The sequence below is a fragment of the Clarias gariepinus genome, chromosome 2, assembly GCF_024256425.1.
Source record: "Clarias gariepinus isolate MV-2021 ecotype Netherlands chromosome 2, CGAR_prim_01v2, whole genome shotgun sequence".
Lineage (NCBI taxonomy): Eukaryota > Metazoa > Chordata > Actinopteri > Siluriformes > Clariidae > Clarias > Clarias gariepinus.
In genome coordinates, this window is record NC_071101.1 from 17,226,138 (window position 1) to 17,249,444 (window position 23,307).

General features: G+C 35.1%; 3 protein-coding genes across 6 annotated transcripts in view; 1 reads left to right on the forward strand and 2 right to left on the reverse strand.

Moving 5' to 3' along the window:
- Positions 1–415: 415 nt before the first annotated feature.
- Positions 416–10,138, forward strand: LOC128512015 (T-cell leukemia homeobox protein 3-like). Its single transcript, XM_053485113.1, has 3 exons — positions 416–960; positions 5,415–5,649; positions 7,176–10,138. The coding sequence occupies exons 1-3, from the start codon at positions 582–584 to the stop codon at positions 7,387–7,389; spliced, it is 828 nt and encodes a 275-aa protein (XP_053341088.1). The 5' UTR covers positions 416–581; the 3' UTR covers positions 7,390–10,138.
- LOC128512021 (claudin-23-like) lies at positions 3,740–4,441 on the reverse strand. Its single transcript, XM_053485125.1, has one exon. It carries the CDS (start codon positions 4,433–4,435, stop codon positions 3,740–3,742), a length of 696 nt encoding a protein of 231 aa, XP_053341100.1. The 5' UTR covers positions 4,436–4,441.
- A 607-nt stretch (positions 10,139–10,745) lies between the features above and the next one.
- The window catches only part of LOC128516863 (Kv channel-interacting protein 1), a 52,276-nt gene continuing 39,714 nt past the window's right edge, over positions 10,746–23,307 (reverse strand). For 3 of the 4 annotated variants that reach the window (XM_053490595.1, XM_053490599.1, XM_053490598.1), the window contains 7 exons: positions 18,795–18,919; positions 16,966–17,035; positions 16,801–16,871; positions 15,639–15,746; positions 15,418–15,522; positions 15,217–15,279; positions 10,746–13,888 (listed from right to left, as the gene is read on the reverse strand). In XM_053490595.1, the coding sequence (XP_053346570.1) occupies positions 13,841–13,888; positions 15,217–15,279; positions 15,418–15,522; positions 15,639–15,746; positions 16,801–16,871; positions 16,966–17,035; positions 18,795–18,919 (590 nt within the window). In that variant the 3' untranslated portion in view covers positions 10,746–13,840. The remainder of the gene's footprint in view (positions 13,889–15,216; positions 15,280–15,417; positions 15,523–15,638; positions 15,747–16,800; positions 16,872–16,965; positions 17,036–18,794; positions 18,920–23,307) is intronic. The other variant, XM_053490597.1, reaches the window with a different exon arrangement.

The following is a 23,307-nucleotide window of genomic DNA, read 5'->3' on the forward strand; positions in this document are numbered from 1 at the left end:
AATATTACAGATGCCTGAAAAAAGTCGTATAACTGATTTTTAATTTTATAAAATTAAACGTAATGAATTATGTGTCTATGAGGACAATCCAATAAATACATTTGCTAGACTAATTAGTTAATCTGTGTGCGACAAATGTGCAAAAATGTGCCGCCAATGTACAAAATATAACAATGTAGTTGTATGCGTAAATGTGTATGTGAAAAATATTGATTATTGATAAAGCTATACCCTGTTTGATATCGCGCTCAGCTCTACTGGGGCATAAATCTATTTTTGTCAGCTGAGGTTAACCAATAGAGGGGCGAGGGTTTTACGTTTTCGACCAATCAAAACACTACTTTGTGACTTTGGCTTAACGCGAGAGGAAAATGCGACAGTTTGACAGGAATAAGCCCATCCGAGGAGGGTTCAGTACAGATGTGACGGAATATGTCGGAATTTCAGAAACAGAACCGAAAGAAAAGCACAAGAGAAAAGAAAATGGACAAAGAGACTCAGAAACTGATTTTATCTGCGTTGCGTTTTGCGTGATTTGCGTTTATTTCCTCTACCCCCGCTCGGGCTGTAAACGGGGAATAATGGAAAGCGAACAAAGTCCGAGACCGGAGCAGTCGTCTAAACCGAGTCATGAGCCCATCCGTTTCGGTATAGACCGAATCCTTGGTTCCTCTGACCGACAGCATGGCTCTGAAAGCAGCACGGACAACCTAACCGGGACCACCACTACATTTACTGCCCTCGTCGCCCCACTCTCTGCTTTTCCTGGCTCTTTGGAGGACCCAAGCGAGTTCGTGGCGAACAGAACTCTGGGACACCGCGGGGTTATCCGGGTCCCGGCGCACAGACCGCTTGGAGCCGCCATAGCGCCGCCTGTGGTGAGCGCAGCTCCAAGTTTCGGGCCACTTTGCTTCCCCTGGGTGGATAATCACCGCAGATTCACCAAAGACAGACTGCCAGGTAAAGTGAAACTTATAAGCAAAGGTTAGATAAAATAGCTAGCACCCGTGTCTTTAAAGAGAACCAGGTTTGGATCCTTCTTTATTGAAAATGTTTATTTGTTGTTGTTGTTGTTGTTGGTGGTGGTGGTGGTGTTGTTGTTGGTGGTGTATTATTACTGTTAATACTCAAAATAAAACATACTTTAAATAGATAAAAAGTAAATTAACATTAACAAAGAAAGTGTGATAATGGCAATTAATAAAATCTGCTCAGCTAATGACTGAAAATATATGATTGAAAATGAATTCACGCTGGGAGATAAATGTTTAAAAAATATTTTAATATAAATCACATAACTAACAGTTTCCTAATGATAAGGAAAATGTTTATTATTATTATTATTATTATTATTATTATTATTATTATCGCCATCATCATCAATATTATTATGATATAATAGGCTATATGTGATGTATTTTATATATTTATGTTATCACTAATTATAATTTATTATTTATATATTTATTATTTCATGATAACCAGATGGAAACACTGAAACAAATCCGAGGTTTAAAAATATTTACTAGCTGTTTCCAGAATACTGCTTAAGTGATCGGATGCATCTTTACTTTGTGTCCTTTGGCGTTTCTTTTCAGAAGAGACTTAAATGACATCTCACTTTGATTGCATATTTTTATGAGCAATTTTCTTACATTTTTGCTTCTTTTCAAATATAAAGTGCAGTATTCTGCTAATGTCATTATGCTAAAATAAGTCGCTTATCTGTTAAATTAGTTAGCCATGCTAAAATGTCTGAGGTATGTCCATTTTTCATTTCCTGGTAAACTGGATAATAAAACTGTTTTGCATTAGCATTAGAAAATCTATAATCATAAGGGTTCCAAGCTCTCCCTCTGGTAGCACCCCTTAACGTTTCTATTTTTAACCTAACTTTGTTACGAACCTTTTGTCATTTAATAAGCCCTTAAAACACTTGAAGAAATCTTATTTCCTTAAAAAAATAAACAGGGCAGATTGGGTAACGTTTAAATGTCTAACAGGTTCTATATATTAATACATATATAATACTCGCACACACCCACACTCTGGTATTAATACATAACACTCTTAGGAAAAGGAAAAAAAAAAACTATTATTTTTTAGCTTTAAAAAATTATTGCTGAAAATGAAACTTTTTGTTGCAGGGTTCTACATAGTGCAATAAGTGGAGCATATTCGTACCGGAATCTCCGCAAGAGAAACATGTAACGCTTATAAGACTCGTTTTTGATGATTCGATTCATTTGAACAACTCGTTTAAATGAATCGAATGGCGTGGATTTGATTCGTGTTATTTTCCACTAACGATACCACTAAATCGTTTAAGGGCAATTCGTTCATGCGTCGTCCATCAATAGGACAAAGGTTAACGTGCCACTCGAGTTGGTCCAGTTAAACCACTTGTGGAGTAATGATTCCGTGCATTCTGATAATTCACATTTAACTCAGAATTACATCAAGTGCATATAGTCACCTGAAAGCTAGTTCGTAGACTAAAATAGAGGAAGATTATACATGTGTATTTTATTATAAAAAGTATTTTATTTATGTACTTATTCAAAAATAGTCATTACATCAGGCTGGTATAAGGTTCAGGACAATTTTATGTAGGCCTATATATATAAAATGATCTGAGCATAGGATAAGAGCAATGTCTAAATCTCTCTCTCTCTCTCTCTATATATATATATATATATATATATATATATATATATATATATGTGTGTGTGTGTGTGTGTGTGTGTGTGTGTGTGTGTGTGTGTATGTGGTTGTGATGAACGTATATCGCGTTGTCCATCAGCGCTGTTTGAAGTAAACCTCCTTTTTTATTTAATCTAAGGAGGTGCACCTTTGAATGGCTTCAGAATATATATTTTTTTCTTTTTACGTATCAAAAACCATATTCACATTTCCTGGTAAATTTTCTGAAGGTACTATGTCAGTGACACTTGACTGGTACCTTTATTTGTGCGACTGTGTGATGCGTGTGAAGCCAAATCTGAATCTAAGAAATAACATCCAAACCATCCAAACTAACTCTTGGTCATAAAAGAAGGTAATTGATTTGAGGTTAATTCTGAGGTTAAATAACAGGTTTATTGTAAATTTAAGATGATGAAACCTGATCCCAGGTGTAGCCTTCAGCATGCCTGTCATTACTAAGAATAAGCCTACGTGTATTTTATTGTAGGCTGACAGAAGGAGGACAACATAGAAATAATAAACAAGAAAGAATGAAAGAAAGTAAGAAAAAAAGAAAGAGACAAAAGGGAAGCAAGCAAGCAAGTAAAGGTCTCGCTTTAAGTTACAGTCTATTACAAAGGCATAGATCATCACGTGGATTTACCAGACTGTAGGGCTTATGTGGCCTTTCTTATTTTCCCCTCCCTGGCGACAAGCGTGTACAGTAAGAATAGCCGTTGTGTACCTTCTCTGCTATTAAGTAAGTACTCGTTTATTGACTCCTTTACAACGCCTATAAATACAATGCAGATTAAACTCTTGTACGTCAAAATACATTGAATGTGCTTAAAGATTGACTTACTGTAGGATAATAAAAGAGAAACACTAATTGAAAATATATTTGGTAAAAAGGTAAGCATAATATACAAAACCTTTACACCTTGCCAAGTGGCTTTTTAAAAATGTAAAATATATTTTTATTTTCTATCTTTTTCTATGTATAGCTTTTTATTATTCTTTGGAGGCTTACACCCTGCTGAGATAAAGCCTACTTCTACAGGGTCAGTGCTAATTTGTTGCGCCGGAAGCTGATGTCATGTTTGTCAATGTGCGATGGGACGCTGCTCGCTCGGCTCCGGGTCACACTGGTGCTTGGTGTGGTAATCGTATCCCTCGGTTCAGTATCAAGTCCTCCACTATTTTTCCCTCCACAACATCGGAATATCCAAATGAATACCACAAATCCTTCGAGAAGCTCTGATATTCCTCCTGTGTAGCCCAGGATGAGGGAGTATCCGATACGGATGTCGGTTGAAGGAGCATTGATGTCCATCATGATGTGGTTATACCATGCGACAGGGATGAGAACCAGAACCCCGGAACACAAGATGAGAAAACCACCGACACCCGCCCACTTTATTCTCGGTATTTTAGTCCAGCAGGTGGTTCCGACAGTCATCAAGCCGAGACCGAATAGAGTCACTATCGACGGTGGCTTCGTCATCCTGCGCGCGACTTCGATGATCTGATTATTAAAGTATTCAGTGTCCTCGTGTTTGCACAGGACGTCTCTAGAGTTCATAAAGGACCTGCAGATATCCCAGATTCCCTGGTGTAGCATTAAATCCGTGGGATGCCCAGTGATGTTGTGGACAGTGCGCCAGTTTGGTGCCACTGTAGTCGTCAGGGTCAGAATCCAGCTGCAAGGCACGGAAACTAAACCAAAGATTATAATCCCCGGGGTACGCATGGTCTTCAATATACTACAGGATGTATAGACATACAGTAATATACTGTACAGTATGTAGTCTAACCACTTACTCGCAACAACCAAAGACTGAGTTTTTATGCACTATCACCTGATCCTAGACAGGGGTGTACCCAACAAACTCCCACACTTTCTGAATTTATCACGTGGTCAGCTATTCAGTGGGAATAGAAAGCCCTCGGGTTTCTATAGCATTGTATTACAGACTGAGATAAATGAAGGGTGGCTACAAAAGCCTTAAATCTCTTAAAACGTCTAAATGTCAGTGCATGTGAACTTGCTGGCTGAGGGATTTTTATAAGCGTGAACTCTATCAGTAAGCCTGTAAATGTCAAGCAAGTTGCTCTGCGTCTCTTTCATTCAAATTATTGGCACCTTATCATTCTTGGCGCTGCGTGGTTTTGTTATTGTATTCCCTTTTGTAGGCAACCAGGTGCACCTTGTTCACTTCCTGAAGGAAAGATCATTCACATCCTACAATGCTAAAGCGAGGCAACTGAGCCTTTTTATGTCAATTTAATGCACTTCACAGTAAAACTAAGAAGACGTCATCAATCATATTACATGACATTCCGTATATACTGTAAGACAAGTGGACAGTAGAGTTTTTTCACATTAATTTTTTAATTTCTGATTAAAACCTTACACCCAATTCCTTTACAGAAATGCTACAGTGCGCCTGTATTATGCATGTGTTGTCCTGTGGACTGTAGTTAATTTCTCTTTTTTGTCTTGCATTTTATGTAGCCTCGTCCTTTGTATAACTGACATTTAGTTGTACTCTATACACTACAGGTATAGACATATTTTATATGCATTCTGAAGCTGTCATACTCTATTAGCCCATGGATGGAAACATGTTTTACAATGGGTTTGTAAATGTTTTATTTTTTGTTAATTGACCGTTATTAACATAGATTCAGATGTATTGTTGTTACCATTACGCGTTTCTATTTTTCAGCTCTACTGGCGCTGCCCATAACTCGACGCATTGGTCACCCGTACCAGAACCGCACACCGCCTAAGCGGAAAAAGCCGCGCACGTCGTTTTCCCGCGTGCAGATCTGTGAGCTCGAGAAGCGCTTTCACCGGCAGAAGTACTTGGCCAGTGCTGAGCGCGCGGCTCTCGCCAAGACTCTTAAAATGACCGACGCTCAGGTCAAAACCTGGTTCCAGAACCGAAGAACCAAATGGAGGTAAGTCCGCCTTTTAGCAACGGATGTTCTTTGTCGTATTTCCTAAAGCTTTCTCAAACATGCCTAAGGCTCGACCTTTATTATAAGCAAACAGTGATGGCTAACACTTTCATAATGATTAATTAATAGGATGAATGCACTAATCTTTAGTACATCAGAAAATATTTAATCGTAGACCTACATATGACGAGATTATTCGTAGTCATTAATAATTGTTTTGGTTATCATCTCGTTCTTTTATTCTGTTATCTCATCTTGATAAATTGGAATATTAATACATAATTTGTATTATTAATGGTCTTTTTGTGCAGTGTAGGTTAGCCAAAGCTATGGACTATTAATGTAAGTTGGAGCAATTTGCAGTGTGAAACCAGAACCACAAGTTTCTTGGAAAGAAACTTCTTCTTTAAAAGTTTCTTTGAGACACCCTAATCCAACTTTATCAGTGTGATAGTTATTACACTGTGTTTAGATGTTGTAAATTGTTCCATGACACAGGTGAACATTTAAACAAGTATTGCAATTTAATTTGTGTTCATAATATGTCAGCAATATTAATTCATATTAACATATGACTTGGTGGCTGTTAATCTACAGTATATGCTTGTTTCACTGTATGCTAATAATTAGTGCATTTATTTATTAATCATTATGAAAGCATGAGTAAAAGTGGATCTTATATTAATGTGTCACCTTTTACTGCTATAAATGACTAAATTAGACTAACATTTACATTTACATTATTTTTTATAAGAATACATTAACAAATCTGCACATTAAAGTGCAAAATGTTAATGTTTAAATAGCCTTTTGAAGATGGTGACTCTTATTCTGTCTCTGTTGTCCACATTTTTGTTGCTTTGCTATATTTCTGCATCTTATTGACTGATATTTTACTTAATTTATTTCTTGTTGCGCATCTTGACATTTTTATGTAATACTTTATCCCTGTTCATGCTCATTTTCTATTAAGAAACATTTAAATTTTATTATTATTTTAATAATTGTGTGGATGTAATTTTTGTCATTTGATTTTAACATTTAATTATGCTCATTATAGTAGTGTTTGTGAAAAAATGGAAATAGTGACTTTCCCTTTACAGAACAATTACATACACTTTTACTGTGATCGTGTGAGTAATATGGTCATCAAAGATTCACCAAAGATTAATAAATACAACTTTTAAATAAATAAATAAATAAAGAAAAAAAGAAAGAAAGAAAGAAAGAAAGAATAATCTTTTATGAGTGAATGAGTGAGTGAGATATACATATATATATAAAAATAATATACAATATACTTTATCTGTAATATATAATTACACGGTAAATCTTTGATAAAAGATTCTATTATTGTCAATAGTTTATTTTTAAATACAAAAATAATTACCATTTCTACAAACATATAACAGTAGAAATGCTGTAAATACTGATTTCAGTAACTGCATGGCAACTTTTCTGTCAGTAAGATATCGTAAATGCATTTGGTAATTTTTTAATTGTACAACCCTTAATACTTTTTTTAGGCGACAGACAGCTGAGGAGAGAGAGGCCGAGCGCCAGCAGGCTAATCGAATGCTACTGCAGCTGCAGGCTGATGCCCTCCAGAAGTCCATCAGTGAGTCAGTGCCAGTAGATCCTCTGTGTGTGCACAACTCTTCACTGTATGCCCTGCAGAACCTGCAGCCATGGGCTCAAGATAAAGCAGGCAAAATGGCCACCACTACTTCTCTGGCCTAAATTAATACTTATTTTCACGAGGAGAGACCCATGAGGAGTAACTGCCATTGTGCAACAACTAAACAACAGAGAATATGTTATATAAAAAATAGGATTGGCTTTATGATCTTGGTGTTATGTTGGGTTGATGACATTGAAATGAACTAATTTGAAGAACAGCACATATAAGCAAAGCACTAGTTTTTTGAAGGACATCAACATTTAACCACACCTGCACCCTAGGAGAAAAGTGTGATTGATCAATATCATGCCAAATATACAAATTTCCTAGTGCCAGTGCTTTATATTAAATGTTTAGGCTTAATCACAGTGTTTAAGTTTATGCTGAAATGTGCAATGTGAAAGGAGGTTAATTTGTCTGTATCCTCTAAAATAATCAGCAAAAAGTCAATTAACAACTTACACTGCAGTGGGATTTGTGAGTGTTAAATAATTCAATCAAGGTTTACAATTATAAGAAATATTTACTTCTTTTATAACATTTTCTTTCCTTGGTGGACAGTAAGTAAAATTTGTAGCTGCGAATTTTAACACAATTTAAAAGAAATAAAATGTAATATCTAAACATCCAGGCAAAAAAAAAAACAGTAATATACATCATATTTTTTTTCTTTGTTTCTGTCCATGCTGATGTTCCAGTATTATTGGCCCAAATCTCGACTGTGGAATATCTGGTTATATGGTTGACTTTTTATATAAATGAGTATGGTGTACATTTCTACTCATCACCAGTGACTGTGTTGTTGAAAATAATGTTTACTATTCTTCTGAATTTCCTATGTTTACTTGCTTTGCTACTAATAGTACTAAACTGTGTCTTGAGCTTCTAAATAATGTTTTGCGCCAAATTGTAACCTAATCTTGGCAAATTTTACTTTGTCAAACAGAAACTTCTTATGGTTTAATCCTGGATTTGAAGCCTAATAATTAACATGATCATTGTAAATCACAAATCCACTTTGTATAGGAACATGATTGAGACCAACTGAAGTTTTTAAACTTTTAAACTACTTTTAAAAGTGGATCTTCAGTGTTTTCATGCTCTGTGTACTGTATCTGCAGTATATGTGTAATCACCACTAACAAGAATTTGGACACATTTCCCTGTACTTTGGTTGTTATTACAACCAAAAACTACATACAATTCTTGGATAATTTTTTTTTTAAAGAAATTTGAAACATGTCAAAAAGAGTCAATGGAATGTCTAAATTATTAATAAACTAACTCAGCAGGTTAAGGATCTGGGTTACTGATTAGAAGGTCAGTGGATCAAGCCCCAGCTCCATCAAGCTGCCACTGTTGGGTGCTCTCACCCCATATACAGTAGACTTCAAAATTATTAAGACAACAAATGCCCTATATTATTGTACTTCATGTGCATAAAACAGGTGATTTCACTAATTAGCTCTAGCCTGTCTGAGTTGTATTACTTAGAATCAGCTGGTTTTAATTCATGGATGGAACAAAATATGTGGCAGGACTTTTACTTTCTGAAACTAAGGGGCGCAAAAATGGCTTAAACTAGGGAATTCATGAGTGAATTGCAAACTTCTGCTGCAAATTTCTGTACATGATCTTCAGGATGCAATCAAGCAGGCATGGATCGAGCAAGTGATACCAGAGAACTGGAGACGTCTTTTTGACTCTATGCCCAGCTGGATCCTGCAGGTTTTTTAAGGATAAAGGACTTCATAATAAATACTGCTTGCTGTATACCAATTTCACTGCAAAAAATATTCTCATTATTTTGATTAACATTATTTTCTTTAAAAAAGTGGAAATTTCATTAAAATATCGTATTTCACTTTTGCCGCAATACCTTTGGCCACCACTTTAAATGCATTAATCAGTAAGGGTTAGGTCACCATGTTTTTTATGTGCTAAGTAACACCCAAATTATTGTTTGTGGTAATCACATATACATGACAAATTTAGTGGAATTGGTTCAGTGGAAAGAGATTAGGTTGATAAATGCTGGTACTATTTTATAAGTGTCTTTGATATCTGTGTAACTATATGTAACTACGCAGGCAGCTATATAAACTGATAAGAATCTCTGCACTGTAACAGTTTAGATTTAAGTACTGTACATAAATGCACATAACTTCAGTTTTGGTCCGAATAGAATATTCTTTCTATCACTGAAAGTTTAACAGGAGTGATGTATGAGTTGCTAGTTTTACTACATATATTTAATGACTATCCAGGAACTGTTTGATTGAAAATGTGACTGTATCTAAGCATAAAGCTACAGTATGTTGTTACTGCAGATTACAGATTGGTATCAATCCCTTTGATTTGCTGGATTGGCATGTGACAAGACAAATATATAATATAAATGATATCAATGTCAAACATTAACTGTTGTGAAAATGCATATTTGCATACAATTTTCTTTTCTGCAGTTCATCAGTAATGGTGCATACTTTCACAGTAATTACATAATAGTTGCCTGTATTATTATTAGACACAGTTACTATAGGCACTTAATATAACAAGGGAGCAAATATGCTGGAGTATTTCATTGTATAAAACACTTTGTATTTTTTATTTTGTATTTAATTTTTTTTTTTTTATGAAGGTCAAATTCCTTTATGTTAGTAAGTTTCCGATCATAAACTAAGCCTGGTCTTTGACTAAATTTTAGACATAGATTAGGATTACTCTATATCTGAAACACTAGGTGTTCTGTACATGGGTGGAAAATGTTTATAATAAAATATACAAAAACCCTGGTATGTAAATAATATTGAACCTGATATACTATAAAGAAGTTTTGACATGTTTGTCCTTCTTAATATGTTTATAAATTAAGGTAAATGGGTGTATAAATATATATAAAACAGCAATATTATTCTTTGACATTTTTTATTGTTAAATATCATTTTATACAGCAACAAGAAAGTGTTTCCTGTCTCTGTCTGCCTGCTTCTCTGTCTGTTTATCTGTCTGTCCATCTGTCTGTGTGCTTCAGCTTGCTGTACAATGAAAGAAATATGGTTTCCAAAAAACAGCTAAGCCCAGGTACTGTTTGCTGCATCAGTTGTGCATAAATTATAATCTACAACACTGAATATGAAAATAATGCATGTAGAGGTGCATATGGTGCATGGTGTAATACTGTAGGTGCTTTCCCTTCCTCTCGCTGCTGATTCTCATCACAGTGACTAGAGATATGTATGGCTGCAGGAGTACTGTCCAGTTTTGCTTAAAGAAAACATCTTTATCATCATATCCACAGCCATCATATTTTGGTAGTTGCTGGTTTGGTTGCCTCAAAATTGCCTAAACACAACTTCTGGACTGGATAAAATTTCACTGCGGAATTGAGGAGATTAAATTACAGATTAGCAAAACTGAAATTAAATTCTGATGTGTAGAGTAGGTAATTCAATATTTTAATTCACTACTTGTAGTAGTACATCACTAAATGCAGATCAAAATGTCTTGCCAATTAAAAAAAAAATTGAAAAGAACACCAGAGGGCATCTGGTCATTTGAATCTACCAGCCACACTCTGGAAGTTCTGTAATAAAACCTGCAAATACCGCTTAGCAAGGACACAAACCACTTTTTGATCCTAACAAATTAAAAGCAAGGTTGCTTTTAATAACAGTCGGTAGAAACGCTAAACACACAAAAAAGAAAGAAAATGCATGTAGCACTCACAACTACAAAAGATAAAAGAAAGATTACAGTTACAAAATTGTCATTACATTTATAAAGGTCTGTCATACCTTTAGTTTCTTACAAAATCATGGCTTGCTACAAGTCATTTCAAAACCAATAGGTTGAATTTTTAACATGCTTTTCTCAACCTCATTAGGTAGTGGATTAAATGTTTCACTTTTTGCTACTGATCTATTAATTTAGTGGTTGGCAATACTTATATAATTTATTATTAGTAATAAATCTGGGTATTAAATACTAGTAATAGTTTCTTAACCATATGTTCGAACCTACCCATTGGTTACATTGGCCAGATGTAGTATATACATTCACCACTTCATTAGGAACATCTGTACTCTCACCAATTCATAAAATTACCCAATTGGCTAATTATGTGGCACTAGCATAATACATACATCCAGGCAGATACAGGACAGGAGAATTAGTTAATGTTCATTTTAAACATCAGAATAGGAAAAAGATGATGGTTATTGGTGCCAAGCAGTATATTTCACAGACAACTACCTATAGAGATTTGGAGAAGTGTTTACCAAATCCATTGACCAGAAAAAAAAATTTTTTTTGAAAAGAGAGATCATAAGAAAAACTAACAGAATTGTTACAGTAATTTAAATAGTCACTCTTTACAACCATAGTAAACAGAAACACACCTCAGAGGGTATGGGCTCATTAAAACTGGACAGCTGACTAGTGGTAATACAGGTCATGCTTTTCAATCTTCATCTGTTCATTTGCAGTGGGCCGCTCCTGCTAAATGATTGGCTGATTGAATAAATGCATGAACGTGTAGGTGTACAGGTGCTCTTTTTAATGAGACTGGTGAGCGTATATTCCTTCAATTTTGTCTGACTGAATATCTCCAACCATACAATTATTTAATATAGGCACATTTTAATGATTTTTACAAGTTCCATTTCTAAATCATATATGTTCTAGAAATATTCTAGGAATTATTCGCATTTGTAGTACCTACTGAATCATTGCTATGTTTAGGAAGTTCAGCAGCCTTGAACAGAAATAATGGCTTATTTATCACAACAAGTAACCGTTGGTTAGCTTTTGAAGCTAAGCAAACTCTGTCTCTCTGTCTCTCTCTGTCTGTCTCAGCTCTTCCATATCACAGTGCGTGGATAAATAGTTATATGGCTATATGCTTATTGAACAGTGCCAAAGTTTGTTATTTCACAGCTTTTTTACAATAAAACAACAAATACAATGAGGAAAAACCAATAAAGTGTAGTGATAAACAGTATAAAAAAACACATGGTAATGTAAAACCCATCTGTCTAATCGCATTTCTCTAAGAAATGTCCTATTCTCATGCTGAGAACATCAAACACAATGAATGTTTGACAAACAGACAGATAGACAGATCAATCTGGAGACAAACGTGTTAGGACAAATAAACAACACCACTGCATAAATAACACAGCCACACTGCAGCACAAATACACACAGATAAACACAGACAGACCAGGTTCAGAATTTTCAAGCAAGGAGCAGCACAGAAACACTGAAAAGCAATCCGCTTTTTCACAAGACTCACAAGAGTTATTTCTTAGACTTTATAGAATAGGGAAGAAACATCCAAGAACATGCTGACTGCTGACAAAAAAATGTACCAAGCTAATAAAACCTGCTTGGTCCAGAAGAAAGGAAAAAAAACTGAAAATCAGTCACAAACAATGATGACATAATAGTTAGGTTATAAGCATTTACATCAGGCCTATAATTTATTTTCCTATTTTGGTAAAGACACCATACTTGGCACTCTTTTAGGGTTTTGGCTAATGAACAGATTACTTTCTGAATGGAAACTCTCTCTGATAAACTGTTTGAGGAACTGTTTTCTTTTTTATTTTAGTGCTAAGCAACCTTTGTGTTGCTAAGGCCTAAAATATTATGACTCATAATATAAAAAAAAATTATGAAAAATAAAAAAATGTATAATAACATTTGTTACATTTTCCACAACAAAGTTAATCTAGTCTGTTCTTTTAGGGTGTGGGCTGGTTCTTTGTGGAAGAGTATTGAGTAAAAATTATAATAATTTAGTAACATTTTTCTTTAAGCATTGCCAGCAATGATGCCTTAGTCTTGCTTTGGTTAAGCATCACTTATTTATCCCCGTCCTTCTTTCAGAGCAAGATTATCAGGTCATCAACAGATCATTATACTGTGCTTTCTAATAGATAAATATTCGCAAACATTAAAGGATCATTACCGGCCCTGTATATAAATAAAACGAACAAAAGGCATGGTTTTAAGTGCTAACTGATCAGGTATAACATGAACCTGATCTAAACAAAAGAAAATGAACAAGCAAGGAAAGTCTGTTAAAATTTAGTTTCACTTGTAAGTAAATAACAAATTCATATGAAAAGCTAAAACTTTAACCTAACCCTTATTTTAGACCTTTTACTTTTAATACGGATTGGTAAAGCTTGTTATCACAACACATTTTGAGCACATGCAGCTATTAAGAGTAACAAGAACAAGGCTGGTTTCAAAATGTCACGGATCAGTTTTGCTAAAAAACAATAAAAAAAAATATTACCATGCTTAGGACATAGTGTTGTTGCACTGATGTCCAGCTACAAGAACCTACGGATTTCTATGGTTATATGAAGGGCACAAAATGGTGTAGCTTCTTCACTTTTCTTCTTGAATGCAGTAGCTGTAAACTTCCCTGAAAAAAAATCAGTCTTTTTTTTTTCTTTGCTTTCTGTTTGTTCCTCCTTCTTCAATCATGTGCTCAATTTATATGACATTCTCAAATAGTTGTAAGGATTTCATGATGTTGTCATCCTGTACAAAAAAGACAAAAAACAATCTGTACTAACAAGGAAGCTATATTTAATCAAGAAATTCTATTATTTTAACCTTTTACAAGGGACTTACATATTTACAGAATATGAGGATGTCAGGTCAACAGACCTGGAAAATACCTATCTTGAAAGAGCAGGACTTCAACATGAATGAATATTATGCAGTCATTCATCTATCATCTAGACTAATTATCTTGTGTAGGGTCATGGAAGATCTGGAGTCCATTCCAGGGAAACCAAGGCACGCAACAGGGTACACACTGGATGGGATGCTAACCCATCGCAGAGCACAAGCACACAGTCATTAACCATTTTAAAGTCAGACAATTTTTAAACACCAATCAATCTACACATATATTTTTGAACTGTGGAAGGAAACCAGAGTACCTAGAGAAAACCTACTGTACCATGTACAGGAAGAGACTTCAAATTTCACAAAACTGACTGGAGGAAACATTTAAACCCGCAATCCTGAAAGTGCAGGGTGACAATGCTAAGCACTAAGCCACACTATATTATATACAGTAAGGTAAGATTTTAAACTATTGCGATCAGTGTGGACTGACTAAGAATGTTAGTTATGTTGGTACGTAATAAACAGCCATATGCCAAGCCAGCTTGGCAATAGCTAGCCAATACATTGGTAGCTAGCAATTGGCTTAGCAATAGCTAAAATAATGAATTGTTATATATAGTTTAAGGCAACATTTGGTGCTGCACTTTTATCATGTCAGAGTAATGAAAAGGGTCTGTCTACATGCCACCCAGCATATTGGGCGACGAATACTCCCCACTCTGGAAATATATCCATTATTTCTGTAGCAGGGTCAGGTTGCCAGCTCATATGCCTGATTGTGTATGAGCGCTTGGGGTTGAAAGACTTCGCTTCAACACTTTCACCGTTGAGCTACCCCTGCCCCCAGCATGTCAGAGAAATATATAATTGTTATGAAAAATTATTTATATTTAAAGAATCCAGGTGTATCTATAATTCCAGAGTTTAAAGAAAATGTCTACCATCAATAAGAAGTACATAGGTTATTTATGGACACTATATGAACCAATTAAAAAAGAATAAACTAAGAACTTTGAACTGAGCTGATAACATTATAAAAATGCAGGGGGGTTTAAGGCAATTGAAAAAAGGGAAATAGTAACATCTGAGTAGCAGGGTGGTAGCACAAGAGTTTTGTTGTGTTTAAGTGAACTGTATTTGCCACTAGAGGGCAGTGCACACAAGGACTTATAAAAGACCAACACTAAAGGAAAAAAAGGCCACATGTAGGAGGAATGGTGTACTGTAGGTACCTCTTGACAGGATAAAATGAACTCATCAAGAGTTACAACTCCATCTCTGTTTTTGTCCATTTTCTGTAGATGACAATAAAATTTATTCTACAACTGAGAATTAGCATGTTTAAAGTAACCGTATTTGCATCCTTATCTCTCTATAAACACATATGCAAATAGAAGAAGACCTTCTACATTAATAATAAAGCAGTTTCTTACCTGAAAGAAAGCATCCACATGCTGTTTGGGTGTGTCTATCTTTAGAGCAGGATAAGTATATTTTCCCATCATGTCATAAATAGCGCTCACAATGTCCGTCATCTCCTGCACAGCAGATAACATAGTAACAGGTTAGCTGAAAAATTATGTAAATACACTGGTGGTGTATATTCAAATATGTAAATAAACACACACACACACACACACACACACACAAACACCTCCTTGTTAATGTAGCCATCTCTGTTGATGTCATACAGGTTGAAAGTCCACTGCAACTTCTCCTGTGTGGAACCTCTCAGCAAGATAGACAGAGCTGTCACAAAGTCCTAGATTCAAGCAGAGAGATGCAGAGAGATGAGGAAAATGCAAGAACAGAATGTGACAAGAAAGAGAGTCTCATTTTGGTAAATCACACTTGGCAAAAATTGAGCACAGTCATGTGTGATGATGATGATGATGATGATGATGATGCAAGAGCAAAAATAAGGCTTCAGATCATGACATTTGTGTGTTAATAAATGAAGTAATGAAGTAATGAAGTAATGAATGGACAAATGAACGGTAAAGGGTTTTGCCTGTCAGTGTTTACAGTAGATCACAGAATCAACGTGTACAATTTTTGGATGGGACAATAGCTTGTTGTAAGGCACAATGCACACACACACACATATTCACACCTAGAAATAATCTACCTCCATGAGAAAATATTGATTTACTGTACATTGATAGTAACCCAAGCTCAGGATTAAATCACAAACCCTATAGAGCTGAGACCCAGTTGAGGGTTAAGTTCTGTTAAGATTTTATTTTTTTAACTTACAAAATAATTCAAGTTATTTCTTGAAGAAATACTTTGCTGCCATATTCAACATAAACCATGACGCCTGACCATCTGTGGTTTATGAACATTTCATATTCGAGTTAAATCCAATTTAAAAAAAAAAATATATATATATATAATATATATATATATATATATATATATATATATATATATATATATATAGGCCTATATATTTGATAAGCCACTAAACTATATACGAGATGTTTACACCAATATATTATTTCAATACTAAAACATTGTTCCTTTTTTGTCCTTACTAAGGGTTTTTCTATGTAGAAATTTTAATGGTTCAGTATCTGTTAGCCAAACACAGGCTCATTACATCAGGACAAGCGTTTTCATTACTGAACATGAAAATAGTGACTGAATAATAATGTGAAAAATATTGGCAGATGCCCAATCAATTAGTTAATGTTAGAAGAAATTAGATATGAGTCATACCGAGATATAGAATAATTAAATAGAAGGAACAGACTAAATGAGTGTGATGAGAAGGAGAAACAGAGTGTTGCACACAGAATGACAAAGAGGATCACCTCGAACTTGATGGAGCCACTCTGGCCCGAGTCGAAGGCGTTAAACAGGTAGTGAGCATATGTGCTGGCATCTATGGACAACAGCAGAGACTCTGTTGAGAACATGCATACACACATAAACATGCACATCTTATCTTATGTTTTAACCTACACGTATGGACTTACCACCTTGAGGAAAGAACTGTGAGTAAATCTGTTTAAATGTTTCTTCATTGACAACCCCACTAGGACATTCCTAAGAAAGAAGAAAGCAAAGATCAATAACTAAAAACATAGAAAGTACAATAAACCTACCATGTCGTCTATACCGCATAAGCCTGTATACAGGGTCGCGGGGAGTTTTAGGAGTTTTAAGTTTTTAACATGCTATTTCCATGCACACAGTGGCAGTAATTGACCATGGCCGGGAATCGAACCTGGACCCTGGAGGTGCAAAGCAACAGTGCTAACCACTAAGCCACTAAGTGATGAATAAGAACTAATTAATCATTTAAAAAAACAATCATGTAAAAGTTAGTACCCTATTTTTAATTAATTTAATTGCATTTATTTGTGTAAAAAAATAAATAAAACTCATCTGTTCAGGTCTTGGTATTGAGCAAATACAACCTCAGACAAACACAATATACAGTATAACCTTTTTCACTGTGCCATTATTTATTTAACAAGAAATAAAGTTAAAAAGAAATAAACATGCTGGCAATATGTAGTCCCCTTTCACTACTTACACAGGATTTAACAGGGTAAGTTGCGGTCAGGTACTGCTAATCATTAGTCCTTGATTAATTGATCATCAGCTGCTGTGAAGACCTCTAAAAGCAGAAGTTTTGGCAGTTTGCTGGTCAGGAGCACTTAGGTGTGTAACACAATATCAAAAGGGAATACGAAGAGGAGCAGTTTCTGCTGCACATCACTCTGGGAAGGGCTATAACACCATTTTCAAAATTTGACCAGATTCCAACATTTTACAGTGAGAAAGATTATTCACAAGTGAAAAGCTTTCAAGGGTTTATAGCCAGAGGTGGATGTCCCAGCACATTTACCACATGGTCAGATCTTGCAATGATAAAAAAAAAAAATACAAAAAGCTAAATCTCAGGCCTCACTGAGCATGTTAAATGTTAACGTATATGACTGCACAATTAGAAGAAGACTAAACAAGTACGGTTTGTTTGGAAGAGGTGCCAGGAGAAACCTCTTTTGTTTAAAAGAGCATGAAAGCATTACTAAGGTTTGCAACACCTCATCTGACAAAGACATAGCACAAGGATACCAAAGTGGAGTTGAGCTTTAATACCTAGCATCATATTTGGCCAAAACCAAAAACCATTTCAGCAGAAACACCCCATACACACTGTCAAGCATGGCAGTGGAGGGGTGATGATTTGGGCTTGTTTTTGCATCCACTGGACCTGGGCACCCTGTAATCATTGAGTCGACCATGTTCTCCTTTGTATACCAGAGTATTCTAGATGCAAAAAGCATGGCCAAAATTGGGTCATGCAACAAATTGGCTGGGGGGAAAAAAAAGGCTTATCCTCAAGTCCAGACCTCAACCCAACTAAAATAGTGTGGCAGGACCCTAAGACAGCTGTGCATACAATATGTGAATGCCCAATATCCTCAACGAACTAGTGTTGCAATGTTGTAAAGAAGAATTGACCAAAGCAATGTAAGAGATTGTTAAAATAATACAATAGATTTTCTGCTAAAGGTGGATGTACAAGCTGTAGAATCATGGGGTACTTAGTACTGGACACATGTTGTTTTTTTTTAATAAATAATGGCACAAAAATGTTATGTTGTTGCTTGTATGAGGTTATATTTGTCCAATGTTAAGAGCCACCACAATCAGATGATTTTTACACAAAAACAATATTATTAAAAGAAGGGGTTACTAACTTGTGAACATGCCTGTAAAACTAAAAAACACTGGTGAATGGCAATGATGTTTTTTGTGTAAGTATTGGTAAGAATGTGTGTGCAACGTGTACATTTTTAAACCCCCTATAGAGTTCTTGCAGTTCTCTCTTGCTGAAGTTGGTCTGAGCTTCCAACTGTTCCAAACCCTCTGGACGATGACACACCATTGTCATCTCCAAATCATCATCCAGCTTATCTACAGAGAGGGACAGAGAATAAAATATACATGATACATGATGCATAGAAACTGGTTCATGCTAATGTTACCTCTGGATTGGATTATTGTAGTGCCATATGATGATCCACCATATAAACAAGCTACAGTTAGTTTAGAATGCCTCAGCAAGAGTCCTTACAAGAACCAGAAGATATAAATAATTCTTCCCTATTTTCTCCACACTGCACTGGCTCCCAGTGAAATTTTGCATTTATTTTAAAATCGTTTTATTAAAATATAAAGCGCTGAATGGTCTCAAACCAAGTTCCTGAAAAAAACTGTTATATAATGATCTGCCAGGATATTTTTTTGGTATCTTGTTTAATGAAGATATCTAAGGCAAAATCTTCTCTTACAAAGCCCACAGTCGTGGACTAGCCTAGTGTTCAAGACACAGACACAGTCTGAATACTTAAAGTCCAGGCTAACACTCATTTATTTAGTCAAACCTTTTGCAAATATTTTAATTTTAGGTAAAAGAGCAGATTAGGTTTGCTGTTAAATTGAACTGGCGTGATGATTGTAACCTGTTATCTGATACTGTAACAGCTAGTTGACATATTTTATTTGCATTACAGAAAGCCATGATCTAGAGAGCAAGAGAGAACTGATGAAGGCTAGTAAGGAATTTAATAATTTGCTAAGCAGAAAAGGTTTAATGATGACATCTGGTACCTTCTCCTATAGGTTTTGGCATCTCTAAGAAACCTTGCATAAGAAGGATATCCACCTTTGGGCTACATTCACATTACCAACCAGTGTCTTCAATTTTTTTAGCCTACTGTGAGACAGATCTGATTTCTTTAGGGCTATCTGAACACACAGTCATGTCTAGGTGTTCATGCAACTTGAACGAAAAAAAGCTTATCAGAATTTATGCAACTTTTTGCCTCTGCATCTGCGTATGGGGATTTTATAGCAACACCAGCAGTAGCTGATAAAACAGATAAAACAAGGTCACTGGTAAGTATGAATGTAAAATGACATACAAATTCAACCTGGCCAAAGAATCAGACATTAACAATGTGATTTGTGATGTAAATGTAGCCTTAGCAAAGTTTTGTGCTATTTTAATTTCAATTTACTCTGAAAGTACTGTTCAGCATTTCACTGTTCAATAGTAGACACACATTCACACACAAATCCTGATTTCGCTCACCTCTCCCTCTCTCTCTCTCTCTCTCTCTCTTTCTCACTCTTTGTCTAGTTAATGATGAAAAAACTCCCCTATGTCCACACACACTGGTGAGGATCCTTTCACACTTGCCGGTTCAACCAAACTTCTCTCCACCAGCAGCTCATACCCCTGCTGCCTCAGTCCAATGTTCTATCTAAGCTGTGTATAAGCTGAGCTGACACTCTTCTAATGATGTTTTTTTGCAGAAATATACAATGTAGACAGAATGCAGACACATAACGCGTGTTAGTCAGTTGGTGTATCTGACAGCCACTGTTTTGATCAGCCACTGTATCTTATAAGTACATCAGGTTTTTTCTATTTTTGAAAGCCCGAACAGGAAAGTTTGTCAGAGCAGAACCAGACCTGCTGTCCCCAAAATCTAGTCCCGACCAGAAAAATTTATATTATCTTTGAGCATCTCTGACAATCTCTGGACAAAATTGTTAAATCATTTGTTTGAGTCTGGCAATAGAAATAAGCTTTTGAAATTGATGAAGAAATTGACTGATGGAAGATGAAAAACATGAAATTAACTCAATCTGTTCTAAAACACTATGTAAAGATCACATTGCCTTACAGCCCAGCAATAACATACTGTTATATTATTTATATATATATATATATATATATATATATATATATATATATATATATATATATATATATATATACTGTTATATATTTTATACATTGCACACATTACCATTTAGATGAAATCAGTTACATGGTGTATTATTAATCAGCTCCTTCACATAGCCTTTCAACTAAATGTGACCTCTAAAAGAGAACACTTCCACAGATTTTCTTAAAAAAAGGTTTTTGTTGGCCCATGTGCAGCCAGTCAGCCCATTCAATGTCAAAACACCTGGGATATAGTTTAGGTTGATATATCTTATTGAGACCTAGAATAAATCCAATTAAAGCTAACAGTCAGTTTGTCTTATGATTATATAAATAGCTGGGACAATTATCGAAGGTAATCGTGAATTATGTGTTTGTAAAAAAAAGAACAAAATAAGGACTTTATGGCTTTGTAAACATTTTAAGAACTTTTCCTCTGTGATTTATACACAACAAGATACAGCAAGTTTGTTGTAGTCGTATTGCATTCTGCTTTTTTTTAGTTAACTAAAATCAAGTAAAATCATACATGTTAAAGGCTCTGTTGCTAAATATTGGTGACAGAAGCTGGAATATAAGATAAATAATAAGAAATTATTTGACAGCAGCAGTAAGTCATTGTTTTGAGAAAGCTTCAGATTTGTATTTATTTTGTTTTATTTTATTTTATCTTTTACAAAGGCATGATTTTGGGGAGCTCAATATCTAAAGTTAATGAATGGTATAATTTTGTCTTCTGTTGGTAGAAATGGTCTTCTGCAAATTTAATGTATGCCCTCTGGTCATATTAATTTGCACACAGAATTGCTGGTTTCAAAATAACCTTCAGGGTTAGGAAATCACATTGGAGGTGGAAAATTAATCTAGTTGTAAAAGCACCACTTTGTTTTTTATACCTCTAGGTTGAAACACTTCAAATTGCTTATTCATTAAACATTTACTAAATCGGTAAAGAAATTTGTTAAAAAATAACACATTTGCAAAAATATTAAACAAATAATCCCCTATATACTAATGGTTACTATATCCAGACACACTTGACAAAATGGAAATGCTGCTAATTAAAAGATATTACACAGATGTAGTTTAGATGCTCTTTCTGAAATATAAAAAATAGGTTAATATAAAAAAAAAATAGGTAAGTACCTAAGCATCAATGCAATCCAATATACATAATAATATGTTTTACATTACAATAAATTTTATATTATCATTACAATATATACATCATTACTATACAAAGAACTGTTATAACATGTTTATTATTTTTATAATCACATTTATTACCTTAAAGTGACTTAAATTAATGATAAGTGAGCATAAATACTGATTTTTTTAACCAATTGTCAGAATTTGATTTTAAATTTTACTTTAATTGTAACATTGCTTTTATATATCAAAGCTATTTATTTATATCAAATAACAATACTCAAATATTAAGAGATATGAATAATAAAGTAGTTACTTAGATTCTTTACTGTTCATAATGAAGTTTTCCAGATGGAGCTCTGTAGAATTTATGTAGACTAGCTCTGGAGAAATACTCACTCATAAAGCCCTGGTAGCCTCTGAATGCATGTCCCTCACCCATACACAAAGTCATGCATGACTCATGTCAGGAAGCGGAGTAAAAGAATGAATAAACACATCACTCACAAATAAAATTACATCTCAGCTTTCCAGATAAGACTGGTGATTGCACTACAGCACACACACACACACACACGCACGCACACACACGCACGCACACACACACACACACACACACACACACGCACGCACACGCACACACACACACACGCACAAATAGTACACTACTACAGCAATGAACAGCTGTCTAACAAACTGACCTCCCCCACACACAAACACACATGAAACAGTCCCATTAAGTTTGTCCTACAAGACAGACTTAATAAGCAGCTTCACACAAACAAGCACTGGCTCTGAGAATATGAGAGAGAATGTGGAGGATGAGACAAAAAAATGTAAAGGTTGAAAATGTTTAAAAGGAATTTTATCCAAAGGTATTATAAATGCAAAAATGGCAGAAGGATGGAAAAATGACGAGAGAATAAAAGAGGGAGAAATGGGAAGCGGGAAAAAGAAAAAGAGTGATGGAGATTAAGTAGCTGGGGGCACACAGTGGGTGGTGATTGAAGACGTGAAATATTCACCAGAGAAAAAGCCACTGCTGCATCAACCATGAACACACATGCACACAAAACCACACACATATATATTTCATCACTAATACACAAAATATTCAGGAAAAAATATAACAAGCCTGGAGCGATTGACAATCCTCAAAATTTTAGAAACAAAAAAGCATCTAGACGAGCCACCTCTATTACAATGTGCTGATATCACACAAGACCATTACCATCCCCTCTGCTTTCATCTTCCTATTGCCAAGGCGTGTTTTTTTTTACAGTAATACCTCATGATTTATCAGAAAAGACCAGCTAGTCTTACAGACATGCCATCATATCAAAGCAGACATCTAGTGTAATTAGCCAAAGGCCAGCTTCTCAGTTTCAGCAGGTCTTGGTGTTGACACACAGACAGG

Bases quoted from the DNA above. Each gene is read 5' to 3' on its own strand.
- LOC128512015 (XM_053485113.1), top strand. From the start codon at position 582: ATGGAAAGCGAACAAAGTCCGAGACCGGAGCAGTCGTCTAAACCGAGT. The intron at 961-5,414 runs GTAAAGTGAAAC...TCTATTTTTCAG, and splicing joins CACCAAAGACAGACTGCCAG to CTCTACTGGCGCTGCCCATA. The intron at 5,650-7,175 runs GTAAGTCCGCCT...TACTTTTTTTAG, and splicing joins AACCGAAGAACCAAATGGAG to GCGACAGACAGCTGAGGAGA.
- LOC128512021 (XM_053485125.1), bottom strand. From the start codon at position 4,435: ATGCGTACCCCGGGGATTATAATCTTTGGTTTAGTTTCCGTGCCTTGC.